This window comes from Nanorana parkeri, unplaced genomic scaffold (genome assembly GCF_000935625.1).
Source record: "Nanorana parkeri isolate BGI_ZX_2015 unplaced genomic scaffold, ASM93562v1 scaffold1103, whole genome shotgun sequence".
NCBI classification, from domain to species: domain Eukaryota; kingdom Metazoa; phylum Chordata; class Amphibia; order Anura; family Dicroglossidae; genus Nanorana; species Nanorana parkeri.
The window spans coordinates 544,718-572,458 of record NW_017307371.1 but is presented as its reverse complement, the minus strand read 5'-3'; the positions used below and the strand labels follow the sequence as shown (position 1 = coordinate 572,458).

At 44.4% G+C, this 27,741-nt stretch overlaps 1 protein-coding gene across 1 annotated transcript; it reads right to left on the bottom strand.

Annotated features, from left to right (window-relative positions):
• Window positions 1–27,741, bottom strand: TBC1D31 (TBC1 domain family member 31). Its single transcript, XM_018567852.1, has 21 exons — window positions 27,658–27,741; window positions 23,811–23,957; window positions 20,916–21,031; window positions 19,918–20,096; window positions 19,046–19,197; window positions 18,410–18,569; window positions 15,965–16,165; window positions 14,897–15,088; window positions 14,110–14,189; window positions 11,451–11,597; window positions 10,630–10,763; window positions 10,296–10,429; window positions 9,265–9,444; window positions 8,547–8,779; window positions 8,244–8,396; window positions 7,895–8,123; window positions 5,659–5,793; window positions 4,991–5,185; window positions 4,597–4,750; window positions 2,181–2,315; window positions 1–261 (listed from the first exon to the last, which is right to left on the bottom strand). The coding sequence occupies exons 1-21, from the start codon at window positions 27,732–27,734 to the stop codon at window positions 119–121; spliced, it is 3,276 nt and encodes a 1,091-aa protein (XP_018423354.1). The 5' UTR covers window positions 27,735–27,741; the 3' UTR covers window positions 1–118.

The window sequence follows — 27,741 nt, the reverse complement described above, 5'->3', positions numbered from 1 at the left end:
AAGACTGCTTTTAATAACTTTGGACACCATAAAACAAACTGTACAAAACACAGCCAATCTATGAAAAAATAAAATAAATACAAAATCACATGAAAACATCTTTGTAACAAGACCGGTATCAAGTCCATAGTGTGTCTGGGTGAAGCGAGTTTGGGTACTTTTTGCGAGCCTGGGAAGCCAACTTCTGTCTGAGCACCCGTACTTCTGACATTAGAGCGCGCTCTTTACTCTCCAAATCTCTCCGACCTCGATCCAGAGAAACTACAAAAGCACAAAAATACACACTGTTAAATATTCAAACAAAATACTCGCCACTTCTGAAAATAGTACAATTGGTTCAGTGTTACCTACACGTGTATTTACTAAGCAGTACAAAGAGGAAGGATTAAAGTTCTAAGTGTACAAGAAATATCCAGACACTAAGCAGAAATAAGTATGCGGAGGAGATCAGTTCAGCGATATAAACTAGAAGGGGCAAAATAAGTGATCCACTCCACCAGTGGACAGCAGTAGATATTATTATTATTACATAGTATTTATATAGCGCCAACAGTATGCGCAGCGCTTTACAATATAAGGAAGACATTACAGTTACAATACAATTCAAGACACGATGGTAAGGAGGGCCCTGCCCCCTGAGGGCTTACAATCTAAAAGAGGAGGGGGAAATGATACATGAGGTAGCTGTGTGGGAATGAATTATGTGAGAATGTGATGGTTGAGTGGTTAGGTTGAGGTGGGATAGGCTTCCCTGAAGAGATGAGTCTTTAGGGAACACCTAAAGGCAGTCAAGGTGGGAGATAGACGGACAGGTTGGGGTAAGGAGTTCCAGATAGAGGAGATGATTTCTTTAGCATCAAGTAAACTTAAGCATTCCAATGCTCAACACAAAAAAAAAAAAAACATGGCCACAGGCTCCGTCAGGCTACTGCGGGTGAAACTCATTTATGTTGAGAATTTCGATGAATACATCTTTGCACTGCTGGTGTTTTTTCCTCTTTGCTCAATTCCATTAAAGTGACATTAAAAGGCAAATCTTTTTTTTTCCCCCCCCCCCATGTTAATGTTAGCACTTACCTTAAATGATGTCTCTTATTCCGATCATTTTCTTTCCTGTAGTTTTCAGCCTTCTCTCCAGCGCTGCTGCGAATCTCCGATCCAGCGCTGACCCCTCTTAGCTTGCTGGCACTTCCTGTCCCACGGTGTCTGCATGCGGGTGCACGCATCCATATACTTACCTTGTGTCTCTCCTCGCGTCCCGGTCGAAAATCTGAACTGCGCATGCGCCCGCTCCATGATGCTTTGCGGCCGCCCGAGAATTTTCACATTTTCGGACGGGAGCGCGCGGGGAAGACACAGGTAAGTTTAAACCGTTGTTAAAGCCGGTTTTTTTAAAAACACTTTTTGCATATATCTACTGCTTGCTAGCAGTAGATATATGCAAAAAAAGCTGAGGGTTTAGAAACCCTTTAAGTCTATATCAGGGGTGGGGGTAAGAGCGGCCTGGAACTGTGGAATTTCAAGCAGTAGTGGAAACAGAAAGTCTGGATTTAAAGTAACAGGTTTGCGGTTACCAGCCTCCTTCCCTAGCAGCACGTTCTGACTACCTTTCCTTCGCTCCGCCACTGCTCTTTTTAAATGCCAAGAATTACGAAAATACTTCTTACTTCACATGACTCATTCCATGTGACTGTGATGGGTCAATGACCAAGCACTAACACTGTCATGCATGGAAAGTCAATAACTCTTAACTTACAAAGGGGAGCTTCTCCTACTCTTGGCAGGGGAATGGAGCAACTGGGAGTCAAGGAAAGGCAAGTTCTACAGGTTAAAGGCATGGGGGTTAAAGTGAACCAATTGCATCACCTACGTCAGATCTGCTGCAGTGCTTGAAATAAGTACATAACATATCTATTGTAAACTGGAACGTCAAACATATGGAAGTGGAATATTTAAACGGAATCAGTAATTGTCATCATAACCACAGAAAAGTCGATAGAGGTGAAAGAAAAAAAGAAAAGCAGCCTGTATGCATATGTAATACAAAATAGGTAGAATGTGCAGCATCTACATGTCTAGATTTGGATAGGTCTATAAACATTGTTACAGAGGTTCTATCAAATACAGTTTTGGTAGCTCTTCCAAACGACCCCATATTTCTTTTTATAGTACAAACTTACAATGGGCGGAGGAGTCAGAGGAAGATAAGTCATTTAAGCAAACATTTTCTGGCTTCTTCTGACCATCTTCCTGCTTTCCTTCACCATCTTCATGTAAAGAATTCCTCAAAGGCACACCACGATTCAGGACCCTTTCTGTAGAAAACAAAAATTTAAGTTTACTTGTAAACTAAGAAGGAGGTTCTGGGGTGGGGGTTGGGGTCATACACGTGTTTAGCACACGATACTCTGAAGGTCAATCCGGCAAACCATATTTTTGGGGTCATAAATGAGTATATGTATCGTCTTTGCATAAATACCGGCCACCCCACACTTAATAGAGTAATCTTCACCACCGTACTGCAAGAGTACTTTTTCTGTACGAGAAATACTGGAAAGTCATACTGGTTATCAAGACTTATTACCTGATGGTCAGTTGGAGAGTGTTTGCCGGATTTCATTTCATCTTTAACTATGGGGTTAACTATGGGGTTAAGGCTTTTCCCCATAGTTCTCCTTAGGGTAACGGGAGGACACAAACTAGCGTCCACCCGTCACCCTAGGCTCAGTATACCGCGAGCTGTAGCTCGCGGTGTACTTAGACGCCGCAGCTGAAGCGGATCCCGACAATTGTGCTGGGATCCGCCCAGCTGCGTGACTGACAGCTGGCTCTGCCTATCTAGAGGCAGAGCCAGCTGTACCCGCCCCCTCCCCCATCCGTTCCGCCAGTAAGCGCTGGCAGATCGGAGCGGGGGGGAATCCCGCCCCTCCCCTGTCACGGCAGAGAGCCGTGACAGGATCGAGAGGTGAGCGAACGCCGGTATGTGTTCGCTCACCTCCCGATCTACTGAGCCGACCTGTGACAGTCTCATTGTCACAGGTCGGCTAGAACTATGAGGTGAGTGAAAAGCACTCACCTCATAGCTCTCCTTAAAGATGCTTTTTGTCAGTGAGGATGAAATGTATCACAGGAGTTTTGTTCTTCTTTGCTTCATTTTAAATTACGCAGATATAAATTTGTGATAATTTCTAGAAATGAAATTGCTGTATAATTTTTTTTTTTTTTTTTTTTTATGGGCGTCCAGACTTGCAAGCAGTATTTCAGTAAAAGCTGTATCCTCTTGAATTACTTTGGTTATGGTTTTTCCAGCTTCTCTTTCTAGATCTACACAAGTTGTTTTTTTTTTGCAAGAGATCATAGAGAATGCAGATTAATGAAACACTATAGATACACTTTAAGAAAGCAGTGTGTGCTCATCAGTCATTCAGAAAGAAGACTGAGCCACTCTGAAGCTGCCCATGCACCTTGCGATTGTAGCCCCTATATAATATACATATATGTGCTATCACAGCGATTCTTGTTCCTAACTGTAAGGAGTTAACTTGTCCCTGTGTGTGATCTGAGGCAGAGATTTGTGGGGATTGCAGTGCAGAGCTGACACTGGGGATTGCTAATAGAGCTCTTGTGAACTCCCACTCCCAGGATGCTGTGCGAGAGGAAGGAGGAGGGCTATGTACTGCAGTGACTGAGCGTGCCCAGTCTGACTGGGGGATCTGGAGGAGACAGGCCTGTGTGCGGCACTGTGTGAATTAAGACTGCATGCAGCAGAGCTGTGTGATTCCCACTGACAGATTGGGACACACAGAATCTGTACAGCAGCACTCTGAAAGACTGACGTTCATCCGCTGAACCAGAGAGACTGTTTGAGCACCCGAACTGAGGCCTAGTTGCACGGCTGAACCAGCCGCCGGAGTGATCCAGCCAGCCCAGCAGAGAGAGAGAGAGGAGAGAGAGAGACAGACGGAGCCAACCGAGATGACTGCAAACATCCTGGATGAGAGAAAACCTCCTACCAGTGACCCAGATGACTTCCCCTACTGAGCCTGAGCTGAAGAGAGAGGACGTCCAGCTTCTGCTATCAGTCTTCATCTTTTTTTCAACTGACCTGAGGATTGGTGAGAGGCCTTTGGCCACATTGAGAACCTGTTTGCTGTTCATACCTGCACTACAGTAAGGGCCCCAACGCCGGCTAGCTTAGGACACCACTACTGGCCAGTAGTCTAGGAAGGGTTGGGCATTGCCAAAGGGAAACCTTAAAGGGACATACACCCCATTCAAGGGAGGACATTTAAAGACAATTGGCCTCGCATACATCAGTGCTGACAGCAGATAGCTGCAGCTACTGTGTTGCAGAGTGCCTTAGCCTGCTGCTTAATATCCTTTCGTGTGATTGTTGGGTATACTATTGCCATAGTTGCTTTCATATGTTGTGTTATGATTAAATCTGCTATAAAACTGTTCAAAGGTGTGTTGGTGTGCTGTGGATCCACATTTGGGCGGTACATTGGTGTAGGGGGGATAGAAACACCCGGTTATTCAGCGGCTCCTTCGGGGGTGAGCGCTACACCATCATCGGACGACAACTTTTATACTAACCAAAATAGTCCTCGTCGGTCTGTAGTAAGATGTCCTCTGCTAACATCTCCTGTACTTTCCCTGTGCACAAGAACTTCCTCCTCTCAGCATCGTGTGTAGATTGTGCGAGCTGTTCTGTCTCCAGTTGCCCAAGTCTGTTAGATGCCTCTGCCCACTATTCACATAGGAGCAAAAGAGCACAACACATGTAGAAGATAAGAAAGGATTTATGTAACAAAATCATAATAGACACTACAGCCATTTTATTTGTATTCATGCATGACAGCAGGTAAAGTGCAGTAACCCACATCAATCAAACCAAGAAAGTTGGATTTAAATAAGTTCCAGTGCTGAACAAGTGAACTCAAGTCAGGATAGAAGACCTTTTATAAAAAGAGACATGGCTGCCACTTGCCTTCTGAGTTTCCAGCTCTTTAACGACATCATGTAGCCGCTTCTCCTGATCTTTAATGCCCTCTGTCAGTTGTAACATTTCTTCATAATGTTTGCTTCGCTGTAGGTCGTCCTGCTGCTGTTTGTGAAGAGCCTGAATTTTCCACTCCGTCTCTGAGCACAGCTGATCGGCTTTGGTCAAACTCTCATCCAGCACCTGAAGGGATAAGGCAGGACAGGTATGTCTAAGATAGGCAATGTGCTAATGACATACCCATACATACTAACATACAGGCAAGGACACATTTCTATTATTTTTTTACATGGAAAGGCTTTAAAATACCATTTTCTCTTAAAATGCAGTTTCTGTCAACCCCTTCAATGTTTTATGTTGGTGTGGATCCCCATACAAGTGTTCTCTCAAAGACTTGTAGTACCCAGGAAGGGAAGGTGCATGTCTGACCAGGTCTGCGAGATTACAGAATGCACTGGGCAGTGTGGTCAGAATCTGGTACCTACTAGGCTGCACAGTCATATTTAGACACAGTATTGCAACTGCTATAACAGGTAAGTGTAGATTAGGCCATATCAATGGAGTTTGTAGTACAATGTATTTCTGATTATCTATCTCTGTCACTTCAATTGTGCTTTAATGTCTTTGCTCTTCAGAAAGACAAAGCAGCAACTAACCTTCGGGTCCTTTAAGTCAGCCTCAGCTTCCATTAGCCTCCAGAACATCTGTTCTTCTAGGTCGGCCTTCCTTCGGTTGGCGTCAAGTTCTCCTTTAACTTCCTGTCTCTCTCTTTCATGTTCTTTAGCTAGTTGCTGTGAAAATGAACAAAGGGTTTATGTGGTGCATTGGAGAGTGTTCATAGTCCACTCACGTAAAGAAAATGACAAAGAACAATACACCTGTGGCTTCTCCAAGCATACCAAACCGAACCATCACCTTCAGTTTTTGGCTGCCCTCCGTTTAAAAGCTTTAGAAAATTCAAAGTATTTTAATATAGAAGGGGCTTTCCAGCAGAAATAAACATTGATTGTGGCTATGAATGCTTGTATGGTATTGCACAGAAGCTTTTAAGTGCACACATCAGTACTTATGATAACTGGCAAATCCACATGCTGAATAAATGTGCCACTAATATGGGCTTAGTGATGAGCAGCCCAGGGTTCAGTTCAAATACAGTATCTGCATGGAGTTTACATGACCTCCTTGTGCTAGTGTGGGTTTTGAAAGGCATGCTGGCAGGTAACTGGCTCCTGTCTAAACTGGCCCTAGTATGTGGTTGCATGTAACAAAGACTTTATATTGTAAGCGCCTTAAAATGTAGGAACTGGTGTGAATGTACAGTATGTAGAAATGTCACCGGCACACCAGAATCCTTTCAAGATAGCAGAATGTTCATTTATTTGAAGTTCCTTGTGATATAAACAAGCGCTTTCAGGGCCGCGCAGGGTCCCTTCATCAGGCTTAGCATTAAACCTGATGAAGGGACCCTGCGCTGCCCCAAAGGGCTTGTTTATATCACAAGGAACTTCAAATAAATGAACATTCTGCGATCTTAAAAGTATTCGGGTGTGCTGGTGACATTTCTACATTTTGCTGATATCTGCGGAGTCATGCGCAGTCACTGCGAGCACCCACCCCACCCCATTACAAGGGGGTAGTTGGCACTCTTAACCAAAACATTTCTCATGAGTGAGTAGAGAAGTGAAATGAGAGCTACGCAGCAAGCAGGTTAACAGTCGCAGGTTGCCTTTAAGAAATCATTAAAGTTATAAAGGTAGTATTATGTGAAGGAGCTACTAATAACAATAACATACTTGTAATCTGTAAAATTGACATTTGGGCAATTTTCAACTGCACCCCCTTGCTCTAATGTAGCTTTTATTTCTGGAAAAAGAGCTATAAAAATAAATGCAGTCTTCCACTGTAGACATATGGACAGGAAGTCAGCTGTGTGTATGAAAATAATGCTCCCCATAATACCACCATAATTTGAAACATCTTCTGTTCTGATAACGTTCTTAAGCATATTAAACCATGAAGGTTTATCTTTCGGCAAAGCAGTATGTAAAAACGTTTTTTTTGTGTTGGATAGAGTAGGAATGTTTATGACCACAGTCAGGCTTTTTTTTTTTTTATCCCTGTCAGAGATTTTCCTTTCCCAAGCAAGAAGAGAATATCTACTAAGCCAGAGAACAGTTGTCACCAGAGCAGGTTTGGAGATTGGAAGTTTTACTTTATCTTCTGTTCTTGGGACAACTCAACCTTTGGATTTCCCATCACTTTCTGTAATGGAGACAATGGTCCCTAGGACTGATAGAGAAGGTAAACCTCCCAAGTAAGGATGCACAGCAATGAAAAACTGACATAGATTTCATAATTTGCCTAATCCAAAACTGAAAAAAAAAAGAAAACAATAATATGGCTTTACATAAACTCTATGTTAACTATTAAGATTTAACTTTTGAGTTTAATGTCACTTTAAGTGGTCCTTTTTATATGGTCAAGAATGCCAAATGTCTCTGTATCTGTGTAGCAATTCCACGTTTTATCACTAGGTTACATTTTGAAACAGACTAAAGTTCATATACACATCTCTTCCGGGAAGCCTATACCACCTCAACCTAACCATGCAACCATCACGTTCTCAAACAATTCTTCCCCACACCGCTACCTCCTCATGCAACACTTGCCCCTTTCTTTTAGACTGTAAGCCCTCAGGGGCAGGGCCCTCCTTGCCATCTAGTCTTGAATGTTATTGTGGTTGTAATGTCTTCCTTATATTGTAAAGCGCTGCGCAAACTGTTGGCGCTATATAAATCCGGTATAATAATAATATTTCCAACAGAATACATATGTGGTTCTTTTTATACACCACAACAGAACATCCAGATGAGGTCCAGCATCAGAACATACCTGTTCATAGAAACGTCTCTGGGCCTCCAGTTCCATCTGTTTGATCTCTACATCTTGCATGACACCGGCAGTTTCTCGTTCTCGTGTGCACATCTTTCTTTCGATCTCATCATCTAGACGTTTGAGCTCCATCTTGCGCTGATCCTGCTGGTGTCTCATGAAGCGCCTACGTGCAGCATCCAGAAGCTGAAGCTCCTTTAATTTGACCTCACGTTTGACAGTTGTCAGCCTATGGAAATGTAATTTAAATACATGGCAGGATTACATTCAGGGCCATTCAGAAAATAAAAGATGCATCTAAGGCATCTGTTGACGCCCCATCTAGCATGAAAATGGCAAAGGTCTTTACCTCTGCCTCTGGTACAACAGCCTTTTCTCCTCATCCATTAGTAGTTGGCGTCTCTGTTGCTCTGCCCCTTGGAGGAGTTCTTGTTGTTGATACCAGGCTTCATCTTCAGCTCTACGTCGTAAAGCCTCCGCTTCAACTTCATGGGTTATCTGTCTGCAAAGATTTTACAAAAAGATTAGCTGACAGATGCGAAAAAGCAGCTATTTTCTATGCCATATTAAACAATATCTGAGGACAACGTCCAAAATTTTTCTGTTAACATTTGTGCATATGAAGCATGTAATTAGTGAAAGTCTCCCATACTTCTCTCGTAAGTATTCCAGTTCCTCTTGTCGAAGCCTCTCCCTCTCCTGACTTTGATAATCCACAATGAATTTGGGGTATTTATTGAATATGGGATACTGTCCCTTAGTGAGGGGCACAAATTCACTGAGAAGGCGCTGAGGGTGGATTTCTGCTGGGGTGGCGTCCATGAGATGGTATGATTCTTTAAGCATCAGATTGATATCCAGGTTATTCCGGTGATGGAAAAAATACTGCGGAAACACAAACTGATGTAAATAAGTTGCAAAAGGTAGAGACACATTAAAACACAATTCCTAGGTGAACAGGCAAATTCGAAGAGAAGAGAAGGAGGAAACGAAAGAGAAAGAAACAAAAAGAAAGAAAAAAGAAAGAAAAAGAAAGAAAGAGGCGGTCAGCAGAAAAGGAGCAGAGAGAGGTAAGAAAGAGTGGGGGGGAAGCAAGAGGTGGAAAGATGGGAGCGGGCAGGTTTCCAGAGATTGCGAGTGATGCGCACACACTGCCCCAAAGCATAGTCAGGGTGGTGACACTGCTATAGTTTTTGTGTCATCTACCTGCCTACTGGATGAGAAAAGAGCATAGTTTCAATGCAATTTAATTGGACAATGAGTGAACAGGTGACAAAGGAAGCTGAACATGGAAATAGGGAGGTAGGATGTGTAAAAATGAATGTAATGCAGCCTTTTACTTCCTTGTATTACAGTAGTGGAAAAGGTACCTCAATGTCTTCCTTCTGGTTGCAGTGCAGTAATGGAGAACGCGAGCACAGGATAAAGGCCACTACCGCCATCAGCAGGAAGGAGGGGTGGTTGGAAAACACATTATCAAAAAGCTTCAGCCATTCTTCTCTAGTTAGAACCTCAGAGAACAGCGTTTCCAGGAGAGGCCAGGCATAAATCTACAAAAACAGGGAACTTCACTAAAAAGCAATTCAGACTTTTTATGCAAAGAGAATCAGAAAGAAAGAGAAACACAATTTCAAAACATTTGGGCCTGTGTGGCAAGTAAGGCCTGCCCAGGATGTGATGCTGGGGCAAGCTGTATTTTGTACACACACACAGATCTTTATTGCCTTGAGTCCAGGTCTGCGCTAATGGGCCTAAAAGACTGATGATCAGGCAAAGCTGACCAATCATGGGCTCTCTCTGGACAGCGATCCTCCCTGGCAGTCCTACAGAGCACCAGTTATATGACTGGTCTTTGGATGAAGCCCAGAGTCTGGTCTTCTGAAGGAAATGCACGTAATATAAATATACAGCTTCTGCTGCTATTCATTATTTTCCGATAACTATGTATTTAAATTTTAATAATAGGTTGACTTTAAGGCACACCCGCCATAAAAGACGTATGGATCTGCCATTACTGGCGTCCTTTGAAAATTCCTGTTGCCTGACTTCAATAATTCTTGCAGATCTGGAACTAGCATGCTATAAATTAGTGTTAGCATTCCTCATCTCTATACCTGCATGCAGTTAGCGACTTAAAGCATTGAAAATAAACTAACAGCATGACAGCCAAGGAACTCGAATTCTCATACAAGGTGGTCGGTAATGGTGACCTCCATCATTCTCACATGACAGGTGTACATTAAACCAAGTCCCCTTTGCCATGCGGCACAACTGATTGGAGGGGGATTTAGTTCTCTGCCAGAAAGTGCAAACTTTTTGTTTGGCAATACATTTGTTTTTATGAATCTTCAAAACACAAATTCGACTTGTGATCTTGCTAGACCGAAGATGCATCGGTTACCTGGGATGTAACTCCAAAATTTACAAAATGCTGAAGAACTTCCTTGTCGTGATGCGCCAAAACATTCTCAACCATGCCAAGGATGTTGATTGGTGGATTGGGAAAGTATTCGAACCAATGCTGACACCAGTTAGCTGCAAAGGAACATAACAGCTTATTAAATGCTGCAACAATGCGGGTCCCTCCATTTGTGAAGAGTACAATCCTCACCCACTGGGTTTTGTAGCTTCCAGACAACTGGATGGACACTGTGGACTTATACGCTCACAATGACACATGTGAATGTTATACGTGTTCACACTATGACATACTTTAATGAACAAACACAACTTACTTATGACGGTAGCCACAACTTCAAAACAGATGAGCTGATTGTTCTGGAAAAGCTTGACAAATGGAAAGGCCAGCAGAGGCAAGTATTTCGTCTCTCCAAATATCGCAGACCAGTGAGCCAAGCCTGAAAGTGTCCTGGTGAGCAAACGGACGATGAAAACATAAATCTATCCGCCTGTAAAGGTTACAGTATATCAAAAGCCCAAACTTGTTTTCCTTCTTGTCCTGTAGACTAAACAGGAAGTGAAAGGATATCTTTCCATAGTGAGGGGAATCCCCTCTTAGACTACGGTCACAGGAACAAATGCCCCCATTGCAATATTTTCCCTCCATTCCTATGTTGGTGGCAACTCAAAATTTTGCATTTACACTCGCTTTCATTCCCAGAGACATTGGTGATTGAGATAATTAGAAAAATTGACTCCCCCCGCCACACAGAAAACGCTGAAACCTGACAAGGGTTCTGATCCATCACCACCCTATGCAGATCTAAAAAAATAGTTTTACTTTACTCAACAGAGACCCATTTGTTATTGTTATCGGAGTTCTTGGTACAAACCCAGCTTGCAACTTTCGAGATGTGCCTTATGTTACCTCCTCCATATAGCACACTTCTTTCAGCACTAGATAAATGAATGAGCACTTTGTGGCAGGGAAGACAGTTCCACTCCATTACATTCTACAAGCAGTAAAAGGTCTCTGGAAGGTGGGTCTCTGAGCAGCCATAATAAAGATGTGCCAGGCTGAAGCTACCATGCAACTTGCAGAAAGACTGTAATACTTAGGCAGTGGCAGTGAAAGAGTTAAGCAAAGCCTACTTACCTTTGCAGCACTCTCAGGAGCTTCCTGCTCTTGATGGGGTATTCCTGGTGAAGATGGAGGTACTGGGAATGCGTGCCCTTGTCTGTTAGGCTGCTGAATGCTGCATGGTTCTCCGGCAGCTGGAGAAGTGATCGCCAGATAAACATCCTAAAGGGGAACAATAGACTAATCTTAAAAGAGAACACACACTATACACAGATAATATATACCTCCTCCAAGCAGAGCCTTTAAAAAGGAGAATTATGAGGGGAGTGATTTTCACTTAGCCTTATAATCTGAGCCGACCTGTGACAATGAAACTGTCACAGGTCGGCTCAGTAGATCAGGAAGTGAGAGAACACATACCGTCGCTCGCTCACTTCTCGATCTATCCCTGCAGAGAGCCGTGACTGTCACTCACGGCTCCCTGCAGGGATCCCCCCCTTCCCACTCCGATCCTCCAGCGCTGACTGGCGGAACGGACAGGGGAGGGCGTGGGCACAGCTGGCTCTGGATAGGCAGAGCCAGCTGTCAATCCTGCAGCTGGGTGGATCTCGACAGCAATGTCGGTATCCGTTCCGGCTGCAGCGTCTCAGTATACGGCGAGCTGTAGCTCACGGTATACTGAGCTTTGGGTCACGGGAGAACGCTAGTTTGTGTTCTCCGTGATCCTTAGGAGAACTATGGGGAAAAGCCCTGATCCCATAGTTCTCCTTTAAGTGAACCTGTGGCTATAGCAAATTATTAAAACTACCACTTACCCTTTTAGAGCAGCACCTCCGGAGGCCTGAACGGCTGTTCTGTTCTTTACAGAGCACCTTGAAAACTGGGGTTCTCCAATACATAAATAGCGATTTCTTTCTGTGGGTGCCGGCTCTGCCTGACCCCTCTTATGACTCACTCCTGGCCAAGCAGTGTGATGAGCAGGTTTACTAACTCGTAGTAAGCTTGGGGAAGTGTGTGAAGTTTTATTTTTTAGGTAAATGTATTTTCAGCAAGGGAAAGAGGGGGGGGACGCACTAAATAAACAGATCTTATGGTTTAGGAGCAAGGTCCACTTTGAGGGACACCTTTTAATCGCACTTTCAAAATGTGTTACATTTCAGGCATTATACTGATCTTGTATTACAAAATACCTGACAAAAAGAACCTAATGTGATTCTATAGAGCTGCATCTGAAAAATTACGTTAGCCAATAAAAGGTATCAAGCAAGAAAAAAAAAACAAAAAAACAACCAGTATGTTAAAATAAACTTTCCCCCTTCCAAAAAAATTTAGTTTTCTGACTATGACATGAATAAAAATATTAAGCCCCATTATATAATATCATCTTGAAATCATCCTCTCTTTACAGAAACGCTGTGAAATATGACCTGTTCAGCTAATGATTAACTTGCCAATACACAACCTTTGGATTAGCTCCAGCCTGTTGTCAAGCCCTGGTTTTCCCACCACATTGCTGCCACCATCTTGCTTCTAGCACAGCATAGAGAAGGTCAAGCCTGGCAGCCAAACATAGGCTGTAAGAGCGATGACACCTACCCGATCCTGTGCCTGTTGCTGTTTTCTACATAGGCCGACAGTCAGGGGGAAGAGGTTAGAGATGGAAATGAGGGTTCAGCATGTGACAAAAGCCAAAATTTGCATATCAGTAACAGTTCAGTTTTGAGGCACATTTTTAGGTAAAGGAGTGCGATGGAAACAGCTGGTGGAGCGATGAGGGTACTACTACGTTCACTTGTTTGGAGATTGGAAAGGATCACTTTTTAATTTTTTTAAAGCAGAGCTCCAGGTAAAAATGTTATTAACCCTTGCAGTGAGGCTACCCCCACACTGCAAGGGTTAAGTGCTCGTTTATTTCCTAGGGTTAAAAAAAAAAAAAAATCCTCAGAGCCAGCATGCCCTTAGACGGGTCCCTGGAGCCCTTCTCCCCCCTCCTCTCCAGCGGTCTAAGGTCTGGGAGTCATCACGTTCTATACACAGTGTATAGGACATGATGATGAGGGACATATCATCGCTGCAGAGGAAGAAGAGACAGGCAGGAGGGAGCGCTGTTACAGCCAGCTGGCTCAGAGGATTGGGTGAGTATCTTATTTTTGACCCTAGGCAAAAACGAGTACTTAACCCTTGCAGTGTGGGTGTAGTCACACTGAAAGCGTTAACATTTTTACCCAGAGTTCTTCTATCAAGCGGACCTTTCCCCATATCTTTAAAATAACAAACACACCTTTAGAAATCTTTAGTAATGACGATCTACAATCACATGCTTGTATTCTTTTGCATACCTTATTTCTCTTCTCCATTTTTCTGACAGTGGCCATGTTTACTAAGGGCAGATCACTATCTCCTTTTACTTCCTGGATTTCAGGCACAGGACTAGACATGTGACCATACACATCATCTCAGGGGAGGAAAATGCCTTTCCCCGAGATCTCCTAAGACTACAGATGAGATTTCCCTTTGGCAAACTGAAAGTCATTTTGCCCTTTCAAAAGCAGGAAGTGAATGCTCTGCAAGGATAAGTATTTCACAAATCACAGCATTTTACCCGACATGTCTATGTTATTATTAATCATCATACATAGAGGGATGCATTGGTAGAATTTGATTTTTGAGTGTAAAGGTCCGCTTTAAGTCTGCAAACTACAAATAAAAAACACATTATTGTGATATATTTTACCTGTATTTCGTTGGATATTCTCCAAAGCCCTTCAATAACGTTAGAAGCCGCTGCTTGTTCAGTCCAGTTGGCAACACATTCTGCAGTAATCACAAAGATAAAACTATTAACAAGATTGATATTTCATAGAAGCAGCTCATTGAGGTCCACATTGGCGTATCTGGATAAGGAATAAACTGAAACCAAGCTTACCTAGAAGCTAACCCCTTCCCCTCCTAAGAGGTGCAGCAACATTCAAGGACCAGACTCACTCAAGGCACCTGCTTACATGTGTAATATAACAGACAGAGAAAACGGCAAGGGCTTGATCAGTTTATACGAGAGAGAAGCACTGTGGGCCCGGCCATTAGCCAAGTGCAAAGATTCCCTGCACACTACTGTGCCAAAAAAAAGGATATATCTTATATACTTTACTGCTACTGAGCACCGACATAGGAGCCATTTTTACTCCTCCTACGCAGCAATACAAGGGCAATTTTTATTCCCACTGAGCACCAACATAAGGGCATGTTCACACCTACTGGCCCCAGATGCCAAGTAATTTTGTTTCTTCTCCTATTGACCACAGTAGTCTGGCCCCCAAACAGTGTGACAGTGAACTATATAAGCTCACACGTTATATCAATATGCTTGCTGTAGTATCTGCCGCTGGATTTTGTCACAACAATACGCATGTTCTCCTACAAAGCCTGCTATAGCAAGGACCAGTGCCAAAAGTGATGCACCTCCTACATTTTGGAAAACCAGCACAAAGGTAATTTCTAGAAAGCATTCATTTAGAACAGACCTCTTTATTGCTGTCATTCTCATCCCCGTCTGGCCGCAGAATTCGTGTCTTCACTATTTCTTCCTTTGACTTCCAAGGGCGACATATCCGGCTAGCTGACACTTTAATTCTCTCACTACTGGCTTTAGACTTGTCCACCGTGGAGTCCTTGTCTTTACTTAAATCAACCGCTTTTACAAGTGGCGGCGGAGGCTGCAAAAATAAGATATACTGGACACTTAGGGGCTGATCTATAACTCTTCTACCCATCGTAAGGCCGGGGAGTTACTGTTTGCACTGAACTACCACCACGAGATGGTGCGGAGGAGCATAGGAATTTCCTATGCTCATCAGTGCCATCTAGTGGCAGTAATGCCATGCAAACTGCATACATCAGCCCCTTGATAATAGAAACAAACACTGGATGTGTGTGTGTGTGTGTGTGTGTGTGTGTGTGTGTGTGTGTGTGTGGGTGTGTGGGGGGGGGATAGCTTCTAATATCAGCTATCCCACAGCCCGGGAAAAAAAACGTATACAGAAGTACATTTAGGCCCCGTTCCCACTGCGCGATATGCAAATCGCGCGTTTGTCGCGCGATTTGCATATTTGCGCGACATCGCGAGATTTGCCACGCGATGTCGCGTTCAAGCTTGCATTGAGCAAGCTTGAATCGCGGCTAAATCCGCTCCAAAAAGGGTCCTGCTGTAGCGACATACGACCCGCGACAGCAGGACCCTTTGCCCCATTGGATTGCATTGGAGCGCGATATCGCGCGGTAATTTGCCGCGATATCGCGGGAATTACCGCGCGATAAATCGCTCAATGTGAACGGGGTCTTAGAGTTAACATCTTAATGGCAATCTATACACAGATTATCTTTGTGGACAGGAGATATAATGAATGTGCATAACGCATTAATAATGGAATCTACAACTCTGTGCCACTTACAAAACATCTTGGAGTTGATGCAATTGTGACCATTAGGAGGGAGAAATCACAAGGTAAGCTCCAGGTTTATACATGTGAACGAGCCGCACACGGCACTTATTATGCATTTAATAAATTCCACCTTTATTCAATACATCTCACCTTATTGAATTCCTTGGTCAAAGCCTGAACGCTGTACAAGTTCGCACTGCCATTCTCCATGACGCCGGCAATGTATCGTCCGTTTGGGCTAATACAGGATGTCACTATGCCGTCATCATGGCTTCCAATGTCAAACACAAGTTTGCATGTTTGGATATTTATGAACCTCATTATCCCATCTTGACTCAGCACACCTAAAACCTGCAGGAAAAGAAAGTTACAACTTTCCTGAATAGTGGAAAAAGTTCAAGCAGAGATGTAAACTAACATCACTAGGATAAGGATGGTAAAAGGATAGTTACAGCAATCATATACATTACAAAATGTTCAAACAGATATGCAATGCAACAACAGAAATAAGTATGGGCTCATTGAAGGGGTACTAAAATTAAAGATTGGTTTGTATACAAAAGGTAACACTGAACTCTAGCTGAAAATCATAAAACTTCTAAACAATTTTACATTGCAAAGGCAATTGTAATTCTGTTCAGCCAGTCTTGTGTTCCAGGCATCCCTGACAGATACCTGACCACTCTGCAGACTACACTCAGGGCAGGTTCACACCATTTTACGGACCAGATGTGGTCCGGAAAATGGTGCGAACCTGCCCGCAGTTCTAGTGCACTCCAGACCAGACAAAATGAGACATGCAGTATGTTTCTAGCATAGGGATACATCAAGATGCATTTTGAGTCCGGAAACAATCTGGTCTGCTCTGGAGATGATCCGGACATGGTGTGAATGGGCCCTAAAGTTAAGTGTTAAAGCTTATGTGCACCGCTGTATGCCTGGCTTAGTTTTTTTTTAATTGTTTGTATCCTTGAGCTACTTGGCATATACTCAATTGTACTCCTTGTAAGTAAACAGGTGCAAACTCTCTCCCGTGATGGACTACAATCTGACATCTAGTTTATTAATGTGTATTGAGATTGTAGTCCATCATGGGAGCAAGCTTGGAGAGGTGACTACTTTACAACACACACAGGAACATGGGGAACAAAAGTAGCCACCCTCCAGAAGGAAGGACAGTGTCAGCACCAATTCAGAGATAATTTGAGGATCTACAGCCGAGTGATACACAAATAAGATACATTTTTGTAAATAAGGTACTTGAATGTATTTAAGATTTAAAGTGATATTAAAGTCATTTTAAATTATAAGCTATTTCAAATGCTGATGAAATCACAATGGATGCTGCTCCTTGATTTTTCAAAAGTTTTAGTTTCCTCCACAATCAGCCGGTCCCCTGAGCTCTGGTACTGATCTGCTGTTTTAGAGTGACTCCTTTTTCCAGCAGAGTGCTATGCACTCACACTTGTGTGTGTACCAGTAAGTTGTGTGTGTCTCTCCACAAACACAGCAAATCAAGCTACTCCTCCGAGCTGAGAGACGTGGAAGCAGCTGTTCAGAAGCATGATGATTCTAAGTGTTTGGGTAAAGCAATGCTTTGCTGGACAATGTATATTTGTTTAAAGGAGAACTATGGGGTCAGTGTTTTTCCCCATAGTTCTCCTTAGGGTAACGGGAGGACACAAACTAGCATCCTCCCGTTACCCTAAGCTCAGTATACCGCGAGCTACAGCTCGTGAGGTGAGTGGAAATCACTCATCTCATAGTTCTCCTTTAATCTGGATTCATTATTGAAAAAAAGTTTAGTGTCACTTTAACTTAACTGATACAGTAATATCTGCAAGAAGCAATGTTGTGCAATAAATAGCAAAGACTAAGAATTCAATTCAAAACAATGAAATATAGTAAACTGTTATTTGATAAGATATATTTGACTCATTGAAGAGACCCTCTTAGGTCTCTAAAGAAATCCAAATGTCAGCTCCCTGCAATAGAAGAGGTTGTATACTAAGCTTACGGGCTGCAGATACCCGTGTTCCCTGCTGTGGTTCCATCCGCCGACCACTACGTCTCTACAGGACTCCGCAGTGATGTAATAAAAGCAGCCCTCTACAAAGAGGCTTCTGCCCGGCCCCTTCATTTTAATCCTTGGCTATTAATATCTCTACTGGGCCTCTTGCACTGGCTTGAGTAATGGTGGTGTCGGGAATGGTAGATCTGAGTCACATACAGGAATATGAACTAGAGACTTCTACCATGAGAAAACTCTATTATTATAGAGTGCAATATTACCAGAAGCTGCTAACTTGGCTGCAAAACATGCAATGAAAATCCTCCTGTACTGGCTGCCACATGTCAGTTAGTACAGCAATGTGTATCTATGCACCTTCTAAAGTTGTCATCTGACCCATGTTACTTGCAGTGCTGCAGGGTGTCTCTGCAAATGGGACTTTTTGCTTAGTAAATTAATGGCCTTAAAAATGGGAACAAGGTGCACAACCCCACCCCTACCCCTTCATTCCGCTATGGCCTCAGATGGGAGTATGCATCTTGGTAACAGACAATGTATGCAATCCAAGGCAGTCAAGCACACACCTGACTGGATCCACCGTCGAAGCTGTCAGGGAGGAACTCGAGCTGGCGCACGCTCCGCACCATGCTGGGCATCTGCAGGACTCTGAATAGTTGCTTGGAGGTCAGGCACCACAGATGTACGTTGTTGGATTTTCCTCCAGCTGCCAACATCCTCCCGTCCCTGCAAACAACAAAATAATGTTATTAGTATAAGTCAGCTTACACAAGTGTACTCTGATCAGAAGCAAAACCTAGCAGAAAGAAATAAAGCAACAAGCTGCAGAATATTGTTGGTGCCGTCCCTTTATGTCATGCTTTATTACCCAACAAAATAAATAGTAATTGTATATTGGAAAGACTGAAGCCCATGTCTCCCTGTTACATTTGTACTGTGTATTCTTTATTTTCTCATTTATAGTTTGATACACTTATCCCATCTTTCTTCCACTTTGCTTTTCCCTCCATTGGTCAACAGACAGCAAAGGATTGTAGTATTGTATACAGTAAAGCATGTCTGCTAGAATCGCACTAACCTACAATCATAGCCCTGTGCAACTCAATGCAGCTTCAGAAAAGTAAGTGGAAGGAAGGCAAAAAGGAAGGTTTTCAACTGCTCCCCCCCGACCCCCACCACCCGTCTGCAGGCGCCCATCATACCTTGTAACAGCAAAAGCCTTATATCGCACCATGGACTCATCCTCGGGAGATGGCAGCTGGTATTTGCAGGCAAGAGTATCGCTTTCCCAGGCAAAGATGGAATTGTCCTTAAAACAGCTCAGGATTGTATTACTTAGTGGAAGAAAAAATACCTAAACAGATAAAAATGACAGACGGGTCACACAAAATATCCAGGAAATGCAGTACAACGGCTTTTAAATAGCCAACCTCACTTAAGACTGGTGTTCCACTTAGGGCCGAGTACCAGCAGGGTAAGCCCCCTATCAACCTCTATACTGTGTAACCAATTGATGACACTGGAAAGACTGGGGAAGTTTATATCTGCCCTTCCCACAAGACAATACAGATGTCATCACTCTCTGTAGCTGGATTTGCCAGTAGCACATTTATTGCATATTATGCGAGAACCATTGATGGCGTGGGGCTGTATCATTTTGCTTTTTAAGGGACAAAATAAATCACCATGAGTTTCAAGCTATCGGGAACCATGCAAAACTTTGTTTTTGATAACTTAACAGCAGATTCACTTTAAAGTTATTATAAAAATATCAATTGTTGAGCTGAAATTGTTCATTGTTAGCTGTTATGCGGATTCCCTGGCTTCAGTATTTTGTGAGCCACTAACTTGCTGGAATCAAGTTAGTGGCTCAGCATGGCATCCAAGAAAGAAAGCAATCAGCAGGATTGCAGCCATCATTCGGGTTTCAGAACAAATATTCGTTATTATTTATCTCACACAGTTACATAGTATTTGAGGTTGAATAAAGACATAAGTCCATCAAGTCCAACCTATTGCGTGTGATATACAAGTTTTAGTTGAAATTACAGTTTTTCATACTCCTGATCCTGACCTTCTGTATCCCGACAGACTGGCGAACATTCAGTTTTCTCTTCCTCTGGAAAGTATCCAGGTCCCAGAGCTGAGCAGTGTCACTGGAAGTGGTGACCGCATAACGGCCAGAACCGTGTACAGAGATCGATGTGACTGTGGACTCGTGTCCACGCATCCAGCTCACCAGTTCTTTGCTATCTACATAAAAAACAAAACTGAGTTAGACTTACTGGTGACTTTTTCCAGTAGTCTTCCAGGCAGCATGTAACGAGAGGAGCATCTGTCTCTCTCCCTGCTGTCGTGGAAGACGACTAGGAGAAAACCAGAGTTAAAACTTACAAATCATTTTCTGTAGTCTTCCAGGTCAACAGGGAGAGACAGGGGTTCCTCCCCTCACACGCTGTCCTGGAAGACGACTGGGGGTGAAATCCTATTTAAGAATTTATACTTTACAATAAACATTTAAACCATAAAGCAGTATAATATGCAGTGAACCAAATCCAGGTTGGAAAAAACAAACAAAAAACTAACCCTTAAAGTGGCCCGTGCAAGTGTTGAATGCTTGTTAAGCCTAGGGGGTAGAGGTAGGACCAAATTGGTGGCTCTGATGAAGGGGGTGTGCCCCAGAAACATGTCAGCCGTGGACACAGACAATCGGTCGTGAGGCGGCATGCCAGCTAGCGGATCGGCGCTCTCTGTGTGAATTTTTCTATATTGGTTCTACACTTCCCACGCTGAATTGAAGGAGTGTCGCAGGCTGTACATGATCGCACCTTTGCGAGTATGTTTTTAATATCAAGTGTTGTTGAATAAAAGGATCATGCACATGCCAGGGGCGCTCTGTGTTCTGTTTTTATTGTGTTAGTGAAGGTTCCTGGTCCTTGTCAAGGAGCAGCACAGTGTGCGAAGATCGTTCAACCTTCCCAGAACAGAAAAGACCGATCAGCTACTAATCGCGCCGGGGTCAAGTACTTGTTGAACATTCATGAACAGAGTCAGAAAAGGGGCCGCTGTTACCTTTGTCAAAGCACTTCACAGAATAGTCAGCAAGAGCCACGAGAAACTCAGACTTCCTGTGCAAGTTGAATGCCAATGCTGTGCACGCCTGCATCGTTCTCTGGACTAGATCAAACCTAGCGGGGAAATGGTAGAAACGTGATTATGATCCTCCTTACATATAAAATATTGCACCATGACCACACACATACAAAAGAGATGTCTTGAAATCTTTATTAAACCAGCAAAGATCAGTTGTCCTATGGACAGCAGAAGGACGAGCATTATAATTTACACTGCAGTGCTAAGGGGTCTAAACCTTTGGTTCTCAACTGGTGGGTCGTGGCATACCTTCCACTGTTCAAGGTGAGAGGCTCCTCATCCTCCCCAAAGCGCAGCACTGTCAGTTCTTGCGCCAAGCAGCCATTCAGAATATGCAGCCCAGCACCGAGTGTCAGCTTACGGTGGGATGGGGCTATGGCCACGAGGGAGCTCCATTGCTTACAGCTCCCTCCGAGTCTTATAGAGGTGCCTGGACCGAAGTGACATCACATTCTGGCTCTCGGCACCTCTACAGGGTGCACAAGGGACTTGTACAAGCAATGCACATATGGATGGAGCTCCGTCACAGCACAGCAGCCCACGCTGGACCCCAGGCTGAGGATCCACTCGTAAGATAAGGAAACTGGGAGGATCTTAAAGTTAAAAGAAAACATTTTTGGAGTGTGTATATGAGAATGTCTGTGTGTGTGAGATTGTCTGCAGTGTTGTGTGTCTGTGAGGGCCCGCTCACGCAACTACAGCACGTTAATCGCAGAGTCCCGTACGATTAATGCACTGTATCACGCAAAATCGCACCTACCACGAATTCTGGTGTGGGAGGTGTGTTGCATTACCATTGATTTGAATGGCACCCCAAATGCACCCACAGTTCAACCGCCCGCACCGGAACACACGGTACCGCAATGGCGTGCATTCCAGTGTGGTGCGACTTGGTCATGACTTAAGGACCAGGGACAAATGTGGGTCTTGAGGTTACACATGTTGAGAACTACTGCTCTAAACCAAAGGGCTCATTGTTAAAACGCTTCAATAGCCCGGTCAATATGCTCCTTAATGATGTAAAATGTAACAGAAGGAGGGAAAGACTTACCTTCAGAAACCACTATTCTGAGATCACATGGCATTTTGTGGAGGGGACTGGCAGTCTTAATTTTAATCCTTTTCAGCAGAGATCATGTGACCAAATACTTAAAAGGTAAAGTCCACCATTAACATAAGAATAATAAATGACTACTCCTTCATGAAAGAAAAAAATGTGCGTTTATAATTTTTTTTGCATTGCAGCCAGTACAGTATTGCAACTGCGATCAGTGGATCATGAGTGCAATGCTCTGGCTCCTGAAGATACTCCCTTTTGCCCTGTCTCTACTGAGGTACGTACATTCAGTAAGAACAACGGGAGGAAGAATAAATGGACGGCTGCACTTGTCTTCCAGAGTACCACAGGTTTCTCTGCCGCGGTGGCTGTTGGGGTTTGCGATGTGACTATGTTTCATGTTACACCCTGAATATGGGTGTAAGGCTCCATTCACACCAGAGCGGTTGCGGATGAGAGAGGTTTCCGCGCTGACTTTAAAAGGGCTATTTTGGGAGTTTTTAATTGCGTTTCAGCGCTGAAATGCCCACAACCGCGCTGAACACAACAGTTCCATTGAAAGCTGAATGGAAACCGCAATGATCAGCGTGGCAAAAAAGGGTCAGGGAGCAATTCGGGCGGAGGGCAGTTCGGATTGAGTGGCCCCACGCTGTCGCATGGACGGTCCCCATAGCAATGTATGGGATTGTTCATGTTGGCGGATCCGCACGGCCAAACTGTCCCGGAACGGGGCCTAACATGAAACATGGTCCAATAGGTAAGCATAGCCTTTAAGCAGCTATGAGATCCCAAAGCAGCAGTTTCACAAGTGACGGCAAACTCTATTGTGTGTTCTGTTACCCTTTATTACTCCAAAAGCGACCCTGCCAGCCTGTCAGGCCGAAACCAAAAAAAATATTTAAATTTTTTCAAAAATGTTTTAAATATTTTATTTTATAAACTTTTTAACCCCTTCATGACTGAGGCCTTTTTTTCATTTTTTTGTGGAATCTCCTGTCTTCATTGTATTCTAATGGCGGCCACTGTCAGAATACCCAAACAGAGATGGCTGTTCTTTGGCTGCTGGCTCTGTTCATTGGGAGATTTTCCGACCGGCTCCTTCGATCAGCTGATTGGAGGGATGCCGGCCGAAAGGGTTCATGAAGTGACTGAAATTCGTGTAATGTATGGCCAGCTTTACAAGTTGCACTCTCTGATTTACTGATTTTGTTATGTCTGTTCAATAAGTGCAAAAAATACCTGCTCTGAGGAAAGGGAGTGAAACGGGTCAGCCATTTCCAGTATTAGCTGCTGCTAGCCGCCTGTCGAATGCTGGTGGTGGTCGTTGTTGCTCCATCCCTCTCATTCATGTTATTTGCTGGTTAATTTTATATGCTGGTTTGTCTTCTAAATGTGTGACTTTTACATTTCAATAGTCTTCTGTATTACACAAGGCCAGCACACTGTGTATTTTTGCTTCCGCATGGTACCAGCTTACCCCCTCTGTCACAAGAAGATGCCTGCCGTGATGTATGAACATAGAGGATCCCCGTGTACTTATCTTTGTGATATACCAGCTGACCTAATCTGATCGTACCTGAACTGTGCGGGATTATATCTACTCTGATTCATTCTGGAATATATTTCAATGAAAGTTTCTGTGCCCGGGGTTCACCTTTAACAGACCGCATCAATCATTCAATCATCGGCTTCATGTGTTGCCTGGAGATGCTATTTAATATTTTACACATGAGCAGGGAGGTGTGCAAGCCTCTCACCTGTTTCTGTTTAGGTTGAACAGATAGATGTTTCCTAAGTGATCCCCGGCGAGGAAGGAATCGCCCGCACCATCGAAGGCTACTTGCAGAAAGCGCTTTGTCTGGGTGTTTGAAGCTGCGGCTCCGTGCATCAGATTCACTATAATCCTGGACAGAAAGAGCAGATACATGGGGGGAAACACAGAATATGAATGAATACACACTGCAATACAGACATGAACAATGTATCATGGATAGAAAAATGTGACACTAAACTCAGGAGATAAATCTAAAAAAAATACATTTTAAGTACCTTAACCAGTTGACATCCGCGGTGTTAAACCCCCTTCCCATCCAGGCCATTTTTCAGTATTCAGCGCTGCGGTACTTTGACTGACATTTATTCCGTCATGCAGCGCTGTACTGAAATGAATTTTATACCCTTTTTTGGGGACAGATAGAGCTTTCTTTTGGTGGTATTTATTCACCACTGGGGGTTTTATTTTTTTACTATATTAAGGAAAAATTACCGAAATTTATGACAGGTCCTCTTTATGGAGATATTAGGGGTCTCTAGGACCCCTAATATCACCTGTGGACCCCAAAAGAAGCTGATGAAGCAGAGATCTGTGCGCAGAGATATATGTGCCGCGAACGAGCACATATAGGCGATCGGCGGGCTATGGACCCGCTGATCGCCTATATGTGAAACACCCGGTAACGGGTGTGTTTAATCGTCGGGTCTTTTCTGCCCGTGCGTTCCCGCCAGGGGGCGCGCGCGAGCAGAAAAAAATTGGCAACCCGCAGATGTAGCAGTGCCGTGTTTTTTTACTACGGGCGGACGGCAAGAGGTTAAAGGGGTTCTAAACCCTCCGTTTTTTTCATATATCTACTGCTAGCAAGCAGTAGATATATGCAAAAAGTAAAAAAAAATAAACGCTTTAAAAGCGGTTTAAACTTACCCGTCTTCCCCCGCGCGCTCCCATCCGAAAAGCCGAAAATGTTTGGGCGGCCGCAAAGCATCTTGGGGCGGGCACATGTGCAGTTCGGATTTTCGGCCGGGAGACGAGGAGAGACACAAGGTAAGTCTATGGACGCGTGCACCCGCATGCAGACACCGTGGGACAGGAAGTACCAGCAAGCAGAGAGGAGTCAGCGCTGGATCGGAGACCCGCCGCAGCGCTGGAGGGACAGATGAAAAGGACAGGAAAGAAGAAGATCGGATTAAGAGATGTCATTTAAGGTAAGTGCTGACATTAACATTGGGGGGAGGGAATTTTTTTTTTTTACTTTAATGTCACTTTAAATATAAACAACAATGTATCTTATTTGTGTATCACTCGGCTGTAGATCCTCAAATCATCTCTGAATTGGTGATGACACTGTCCTTCCATCTGGAGGGTGGCTACTTTTGTTCCTCATGGTCCCTGTGTGTGTTGTAAAGTAGTCACCTCTCCAAGCTCACTCCTGTGATGGACTACAATCTCAAGTACAGTTTACTAATTTGTGGGGATGCACCGATACTAGGATGGGTACCAATACAGAGTACTCGAACTCTCCCAAATGCTCCGATATGTACCTCCGATACCGGAACTTCCGGTCAGAGGGACCCGCCTCACGGATTCCTGATTGGTCAGGAAGCCAGCTTCCTAGCCAAACAGGAAGCCGGGTCATGCCATACCACCCCACCTCCTGATTGGCTAGGAAGCCTGCTTCATTTGTTGGTAAGCAGCCTGGCTTCCTAAACAATCAGGAACCCGGACGGCACATCATGACTCCCGGCCCGGCTTCCCGATTGGTCAGGAAGCCACGCTACCTAGCAACAAGTGACGCCGGCTTCCTAGCCAATCAGGAAGCCGGGAGGCAGGTCATGACAAGCTGTCCGGCTTCCTGATCGGCTAGGAAGCCGGCTTCACCTGTTGCTGGACAGCCCGGCTTCCTGACCAATCAGGAAGCTGGACGTCACCTCATGACTCGCCGCCTGGCTTCCTGATTGGTCAGGAAGCCAGGCAGCCTCGGCATTTGAAGCCGGTTTTCTTTCGCAAGAACACCGGCTTCACAGACAATCAGGAAGCCTGGCAACGGGTCATAATCTGCTACCCGACTTCCTGATAATCGGGCACATGGTACCGAAAGAAAAGTATCAGTACTCGATACTGAAAAACCAGTATGGGTGCATCCCTACTAATTTGTATTGAGATTGAAGATCTTCGGACCGGCTCCTTCAATCAGCCGATCAAGGGATGGCGGCTAAAAGGGTGCCGACAGCCCCACCCACTGTGCGAATTTCGGCCGGTTCATAGTGTATGGGTAGCTTTACAATAACATACAAAGCCATCTACAACTCTGTTTCCACTACATCACCCACCTCATCTCCAAATATCACCAAAACCGTCCTGTGCTCCTCCCAGGACCCCCTGCTCTCTAATACCCTCATCACCTTCTCCCATGATTGCTTTCAGGACTTCTCCAGAGCCTCTTCCATCCTCTGGAACCTAACCCAATCTGTCCGGCTATCTCCGTCCCTGTCAGCGATCTTTGAAAACTCACCTCTTCAGGGAAGCCGATCCCACGTCTACCTAACCGATGAACATTCACTTTCTCCATCAGCTCATCCCCCCATAGCCGTCACCTTGTGTATCACTTGCTTCCTCCTCTAGCTTGCAAGCTCTCACCAGCAGGGCACTCCTAGTCCTCTTGTGAAGAGAAACAGTTTTTTTACCCACATTTTTTGGTCTCTTCTTATAATATAGTTAACAGTTTTTCAAAGTAGTTGTTAAAGGAGAACTATGAGATGAGTGATTTCCACTCACCTCAGTTCTAGCCGACCTGTGACAATGAGACTGTCACAGGTCGGCTCAGTAGATTGGGAGGTGAGCGAACACATACCGGCGTTCGCTCACCTCTCAATCCTGTCACGGCTCTCTGCCGTGACAGGGGAGGGGCTGGATTCCCCCCTCCCTGCTCCGATCCGCCAGCGCTGACTGGCGGAACGGACGGGGGAGGGGGCGGGTACAGCTGGCTCTGCCTCTAGATAGGCAGAGCCAGCTGTCACTCACGCAGCTGGGCGGATCTCGACATTGATGTCGGGATCCGCTCCGGCGTCTCAGTATCCCGCGAGTTGTAGCTCGCGGTATACTGAGCTTAGGGTAACGGGAGGACGCTAGTTTGTGTCGTCCCGTTACCCTAAGGAGAACTATGGGGAAAAGCCCTGACCCCATAGTTCTCCTTTAAAGTGACATTAAAATCTGATTTTTTTTCCCCCCTTCCCAATCCTGCTGTAGGGACTTACCTTGAATGATGTCTCTTTATTTGATCTTCTTTTCTGTCCTTATCAGCTGTCCCTCCAGCGCTGCGGATCTCTGATCCAGCGCTGACTCCTCTGTCCTCTTCTCTCATGTCCCACGGAGTCTGTGCGGGTGCACGCTGCTCCATAGACTTACCTTGTGTCTCTCCTCGTCTCCCGGCCGAACATCTGAAGTGCGTATGCACCCAGCCCCAAGATCCTTTGCGGCCGCCTGAGACTCTTCAGATGCTCGGACGGGAGCGCGCGGTGAAGACACAGGTAAGCTTCAACCTGTTTCAAAAGTTTTTTTTTTAAAGCTTTTGCATATGTCTACTGCTTGCTTGCTAGATATATATATGCAAAAACGTGAGGGTTTAATAACCCTTTAAATAGCACCAAAAGAAAGCTGCACCTGTCCCCAAAAAACATGATATAAAATGGAGTTTGGTTACAGAGTCATCGTCATGCATACTATCCCAGCACTGAAAGCCGATGGACATCCTGGTACTGCAGGGGGAGTAACATGCCGGTGCTGATTTTATAGAAGAGTGATTTCATGAATGTAAAAGTCTTTGTCCTTACCCGTCACTGGAAGTCGGCGTGGGCTTCCTGTGCCAGACCTTGCCAGTCTCTCTGCTGCCCAGATCCGTGGTCTGCATGATGCCG

Coding starts and splice junctions, on each gene's coding strand:
- TBC1D31 (XM_018567852.1), bottom strand. CDS start 27,734: ATGCAGACCACGGATCTGGGCAGCAGAGAGACTGGCAAGGTCTGGCAC. Junction 14,190..14,896: donor AGAATGACAGCAATAAAGAG/GTCTGTTCTAAA, acceptor TGATTACTGCAG/AATGTGTTGCCAACTGGACT. Junction 5,186..5,658: donor CTGACTTAAAGGACCCGAAG/GTTAGTTGCTGC, acceptor TTATCCCTTCAG/GTGCTGGATGAGAGTTTGAC.